At 40.4% G+C, this 6,244-nt stretch overlaps 2 protein-coding genes across 2 annotated transcripts; both read left to right on the plus strand.

Annotated features, from left to right (window-relative positions):
- The first annotated feature begins 399 nt into the window (after positions 1-399).
- On the plus strand, positions 400-2,074 carry LOC136069023 (pentatricopeptide repeat-containing protein At5g48910-like). Its single transcript, XM_065777084.1, has one exon. It carries the CDS (start codon positions 467-469, stop codon positions 1,766-1,768), a length of 1,302 nt encoding a protein of 433 aa, XP_065633156.1. The 5' UTR covers positions 400-466; the 3' UTR covers positions 1,769-2,074.
- A 3,173-nt stretch (positions 2,075-5,247) lies between these two features.
- Positions 5,248-5,831, plus strand: LOC136068797 (uncharacterized). The gene is made up of 2 exons (XM_065776487.1): positions 5,248-5,447; positions 5,519-5,831. Exons 1-2 carry the CDS (start codon positions 5,248-5,250, stop codon positions 5,829-5,831), a joined length of 513 nt encoding a protein of 170 aa, XP_065632559.1.
- Positions 5,832-6,244: the final 413 nt, after the last annotated feature.

The raw sequence follows: 6,244 nt of genomic DNA on the forward strand, positions 1-6,244 counted from the left end.
AGGGAGCATTTGGCATGAAAGAATGAGTGCTTTCGCTTTTGGTGAACTCCTGTTTGCTGTTTTGGTCTAATCTGCTACCTTTAAAGCATGTTATTTTCTTGGAGCATCATATCATATCATAGCCTCCTCTTTTGATCAATTGCTGTTTTGGTCTCATCTGCAACCTTCGAAGTATGTACTATGTAATGTTATTCTTCAACGTCCTGGGGAATATTAAGAACCATTAGTCTAAATGCTCTTGGTTTATGATTATTGTGTCTCTTTGGTGTTTTACATTTTGGCAATTATGTCTCTTTTGGTTTTCACACTTCGGCACAAAAATTTTAAAAGTTAGATAATTAGACAAGTACTACAAATTAAACTTAGTCCACATGTGAAATCCAATTGAGAANAATTTGATGAAGGGGATGAAGTTGTGAGGAATAATAAGAAAAAGGAAGAGGGTAATGTAGTTTTATGGAATGTAATGGTTGATGGGTATGTGAGACTTGGGGAGTTTGGTGCTGCTAGGGAATTGTTTGATAGCATGCCTCAAAGAAGTGTAGTGTCATGGAATGTGATGATATCTGGGTATGCTCAAAATGGTTTATTTAAGGAGGCAATAGGGATGTTTCGTGAGATGCAGATGGGAGATGTGTGCCCAAATTATGTGACTTTGGTTAGTGTTCTGCCAGCAATTTCATGTTTCGGGGCGCTTGAGTTGGGGAAATGGGTACATTTGTATGCGGAGAAGAATGGGATTGAAATTGATGATGTTCTTGGTTCTGCTTTGGTTGATATGTATTCTAAGTGCGGGAGCATTGAGAAGGCACTTCAAGTTTTTGAGAGATTGCCAAGAAAGAATGCAATCACTTGGAGCACAATAATTGGTGGACTAGCAATGCATGGTCGAGCAAATGATGCACTTGATTATTTTTCAAGGATGGAAAGATCTGGAGTGACACCTAGTGATGTTACTTATATTGGTGTGTTGAGTGCATGTAGCCATGCTGGTTTGGTGGATGAGGGGCGATCCTTTTTCAGCCACATGGTTAAGGCAGTTGGCTTTGAACCCAGAATTGAACATTATGGGTGTATGGTTGATCTATTAGGTCGTGCTGGACATTTAGAAGAAGCTGAAGAGCTTATCTTAAACTTGCCAATCAGGCCAGATGATGTGATCTGGAAAGCCTTACTTGGTGCTTGTAAGATTCATGGTAACATAGAAATGGGCAGACGAGTTGCAAAGGTTTTGATGGATATGGTTCCCCATGATAGTGGGTCTTATGTGGCTCTCTCAAATATGTATGCGTCTTCAGGAAATTGGGAGGCAGTTGCAGATGTGAGGTCGATGATGAAGGAGATGGACATAAGGAAAGACCCTGGATGCAGTTGGATAGAGCTTGACGGAGAAATTCATGAGTTTCTAGTAGACGATGACTCCCATTCTAGAGCCAAAGAAATCCATTCAATGTTGGACGAAATTGCCAACCAATTAAGGTTGATAGGCTATAGGCCAGACACCTCACAAGTCTTGCTCCACTTGGATGAAGAAGAAAAAGAAAGTGCCTTGCAATATCATAGTGAGAAGATTGCAGTTGCCTTTGGCTTAATCTGTACAAGTCCTCATACACCACTTTGGATTGTGAAGAACCTACGTATATGTGAAGATTGTCACTCCTCAATGAAACTAATCTCAAAAATTTACAAACGTAAGATAATCATACGTGACCGGAAGCGCTTTCACCATTTTGAGCATGGGTCTTGTTCATGTAAGGATTACTGGTAATAACTCAATCATATGTACATATTTGGCTGTCTCGACTCTCTGGTGCAACCGGATACACAATTGATTCAAAATATTTTAGAACATTACATAGTCATACCAATTGTATTCAATGTCTTATTTCTTCAAAACTGAGCCTTGCTTGTATCCATTTGGTGGATGTATGTCTATTAGCATTAGCATCGGGGATGTAAAACTCTCCAAATTGCTATTTTATATTCTCAGAAGCCCAAAACATGCTTTTTCGGGGCTGCTTTTGCTTTAACATTTTAGCAACTATGAACAGTGTAGCATGGTTGTAAAACAAAATTATTTTATTTTATTTGGTTTGTTTCAAAGGAAGAGATAGAAAAGTAGTGAAAGAGAGAGAGAGTTGGGGAGGAAGAGAGAGAAGTGAATAAATAAATTAATATGGTTGAAAAATAAGAACTAGAATGTTGAATGAGTTGTAAAATTGAATTGAACAATAGATAAAATAACTTTTGTGTGTGTAAAATAGGTATTTTTTTTAGATACCTAGATGAAAATGTGCAAGTTTGCATTGCACTAGTTGGAACATGGAAGCTTTGTATATGAGGTGACACACAAGTAATTGCAACCTTTAAAAAGAAAAAAGTAATTGGAAATAGGCATGGAAACATAATAATAATAATAATAATAATAATTATTATTATTATTATTATTATTATTCAAAGGATCTAAACTCAGTTATAATAATATTGTTCAGAACTTTGAAGTTGAATATAGTCAAAATTCCATGACTTTTTAGTTTAAAGAATTGTATATCTACACATACAAAAGAGAGAAGACAAATCCTTATGATGTCAATAAAAAATAAAACTTAGAACTCTTGTGATTGTGATTATTCTATCAGTTGCTGCAATAAACAATACCATAAGCTGTTAATAAACAGTGAATAAAATTACGCAAGCAAAAAAACAAAAAATACAAAGACAGTACTGTTTTTGCAATACTATATTCTATTTCTAAGCAAATATTTTAATTTTATACATATATTCAAAGCACATAGGATACAAACAAATGTGAAATTTTTAGTGCTACAATATAAAATCTAAATGACTAAAATGAGTGTAAATACCTTTAAATTTCTAGCTGAAAAAGAAAAAACTATAGAAAACTATCATTCGAATGAAATAAAAATCTCATAAAGGAAAAGAGGACAGTGTAAATCAATTTTGTGAAACAAAATCAAAAGAGAAAAAGAGCAAAATGAGACTTGTACCTTACTGTGCGGAGAAAAAAGGCCCAATCTAACATAGTGGGCCGAGAGCCCATGTGAGGATTACTGTGTGTCCGAAGAGAAGGAGATGGTAAGGGCAAGGCCCATCTGGAAGAGGACCCCCATAAAGAAATGATTACAATCCGAAGAGGTCGCCTTCTGTCAAGAGGTTATACTCCTCTGACGCGAACAGTATGGATCAATTGAACGTATAAAAGGTAAAATGATCTTCGAGACTCCTCCTGATCAAATAAGCTCTGAGTATACTTGGAGACGATAAGGATGAAGAAATATCTAAAGAGAAAGCTGCTACCACCGTATTTAATGCTCTGCAGCAACTTTTCTGCCGCATTTATTGGAGAAGACCCCTAACAGTATATCCTCACCTACCGCCACTCACACAAAGTAAAGGAGATGCTTGACATGACATGACATATACTCAAGTAGACTTACGGATGAGGTACAAGTGACATGAGATGAGGAGAAGGGAGGTTATATAAAGGAAAGAAGCTCCTGAGAAAAAGGGGATAGAAAAACAAGAGAGAGAAAAATAATAAGAGCTTTATTGTAACCCTAAATTTATTCACCATATAATCAATAATATAGCTCTTCGAACACCCATTCTCTAGTATAAATTCATGTTGGTTTGTCTTGGGGTTGTGATTAATTGTTGTCGATTTCATAATCAACCTAGCTCTTTCACCCATTCTCTACAAATTCATTGTTTTGGGCTTGGGCCACAAATCCTAACCCTACAATTGGCGCCGTCTGTGGGAAGAGCTTGAATGTAAGGGGAAGCAACAGCAGTTGGTCATGGTCGAACTAGGGCAACAGCCGGCAGAATCTGGGGCGTCCCAGCATATAGACCATTTTTTCAATTTGGAGCGGAGACAAGATCGTGAAGGCAATGTGCATACTACACACACTGAGCAAAGTCAACCTCGTGGCGGAAGTCATGTGTCTCATGCAGAGAAGAATAGCATGCAAATAGAGATTGAAAGGTTAAGAAGGGAGTTGCGCCATGCGAAAAGAAAACGTACTGCCTCGCATTCTGATGAAGACTTAGGTGACGAACAAGACATCACTTATGAACAAAGGTCTCGAACTCCAATTAGTGAATCTTTTTCATATGAAGATGAACACCCTCGCAAGAAGCAACCTCAAAGGCCATCGCACGGAGGGGGGAAAATGATGCTATGAGCAAGGCTTTGAATCAAATCTCTAGGTCGCCTTTCACACACAGGATTGAAGGAGCAAACTTCATCGGCGCTTTAACCAGCCAACCTTCACTATTTACAATAATAAAACGGACCCTGTGGAACATGTGAGCCATTTTAACCAAAGGATGGCTGTCTACTCCAGAGATGAAACTCTGATGTGCAAGGTATCCCTTCTAGTCTTGGACCCGTGGCAATGAGGTGGTTCGACAACCTGAAAGCAGACTCCATCAATTCCTACCAAGAGCTCACTCAAGCTTTTGGTTCACGTTTCGTCACATGCCGGAGGGTGGCCAGGCCTTTGTCTTCGCTGCTATCCTTGAGCATGCGTGAAGGTGAATCCCTTAAGGGGTATTCAGATAGATATTGGGAGATGTTTAATGATATGGAGGCAACTTTGATGCAATGGCCCTAGACACGTTTAAGCTAGGTCTCCCCACTAATCATGGTTTAAGGACATCCTTGTCCGACAAACCTGTCACTAACATGCGTCAACTTATGGATCGTATTGAGAAATATAAAAGGGTTGAAGAAGATTAGCAGCAAGGGAAGGGTAATGATAAGGTTATCCCCCAGGGCAGGAAGGACTTCAGGTCGGATCGTTACAACAACAATAAGCCGAGGAGAGATTTCGCTGGGTAGTCGGGGTCAACAAATGCTCAAGCAGTCAATACAGTGTTCAAGGAGCCAGTTCATCACGTTATGGAAAAGATCAAAAATGAATCATTCTTTAGGTGGCCGAGTAAAATGGTAGGGAACCCTGAGAGATGCAATCACAATCTCTATTGTCAATACCACCAAGACCATGGACATGCCACTGAAGACTGCAGAAGCTTGTGGGATCATTTGGATCAGCTGGTCCGTGAAGGCAGGTTGAGGCATCTTTTGCACCACTCTAGTGGCCAAGGAGGTCAAGTGAATTTTGAGTCTGAGAAGAGAGATTTTACGAAACCTCCATTAGGTACTATTAACGTCATTTCACAGCGCCAGGAAGAATAGGGTCCTGGCCGTCCAAAGTTATGCCAATGGCTCGGCTACCAGCAGGGGATATTGGTCGAGATTCAAGGAGCTCTAGACAGACTGTCCCGCTCGTTTTAGGCTTTTCGGACGAAGATAAAGCTAGAACCATTCAACCTCACGACGATGCTTTGGTAGTCACCCTCAAAATCGGGGGATATGATGTGAAGAGGGTGATGGTGGATCAGGGTAGCGCGGTGGAGATTATGTATCCTGACCTCTAAAGGGGCTGAACCTCAAGCTTGATGACTTAACTCCATACCATTCTCCCCTGGTTAGCTTCGAGGGAAGGATGGTCACCTCGAAAGGACAGATACGGCTGCCCGTACAGACTGGCTCAGAAGTAGTGGAGGTGGACTTCATTGTTGTAGATGTTTACTCCCCTTATACAGCAATTGTGGCCAGACCTTGGTTACACACGCTAGGGGCTGTTTCTTCCACTCTACATCAAAAAGTTAAATATCCATCCGAAGGGCGCGTTTGTGAAATCCGCGGAGATCAATCCTCGGCTAGACAATGCTTGGTGGCTGCCATACGACACGAACTGAAACTGAATCCTCAGTCAGGGTGGAGGGAGACTTATAGCAGTTAAGAGGACGATTGTCACCCGACAAAGATCTTGATGAAGGCGCTAAATGCGAGGACTTAGTGCAAGTTTTAACTGGGGGCAATCCCGAAAGATTCTTTCAAATCGGGTCTCAGATACCTCAACCAGAAAAGGAAGAGCTAATTGATTTCCTTAAAAGAAATATTGACGTATTCGTCTGGAGTACTTACGAAGCCCAGGAGTGGATCCAGAGTTCATTTGCCATCATTTGAGGGTTAACCCACTGAGTGTACCCAAGAAGCAGCCTCCTCGGTGACCGTCCAAAGAGCATGCGGATACAGTCAAAGAAGAAGTGATGAAGCTCAACAAGCTGGGGCTATTAAAGAATTTTTTTATCCGAATGGTTGGCAAATACTGTGGTGGTAAAGAAGAAGAGCGGAAAGTGGCGAATGTGTGTA

The sequence above is a fragment of the Quercus suber genome, unplaced genomic scaffold, assembly GCF_002906115.3.
Source record: "Quercus suber isolate HL8 unplaced genomic scaffold, Cork oak 2.0 scaffold_9, whole genome shotgun sequence".
Lineage (NCBI taxonomy): Eukaryota > Viridiplantae > Streptophyta > Magnoliopsida > Fagales > Fagaceae > Quercus > Quercus suber.

Bases quoted from the DNA above. Each gene is read 5' to 3' on its own strand.
- LOC136069023 (XM_065777084.1), top strand. From the start codon at position 467: ATGGTTGATGGGTATGTGAGACTTGGGGAGTTTGGTGCTGCTAGGGAA.
- LOC136068797 (XM_065776487.1), top strand. From the start codon at position 5,248: ATGGCTCGGCTACCAGCAGGGGATATTGGTCGAGATTCAAGGAGCTCT. The intron at 5,448-5,518 runs GTATCCTGACCT...TCCCCTGGTTAG, and splicing joins GGTAGCGCGGTGGAGATTAT to CTTCGAGGGAAGGATGGTCA.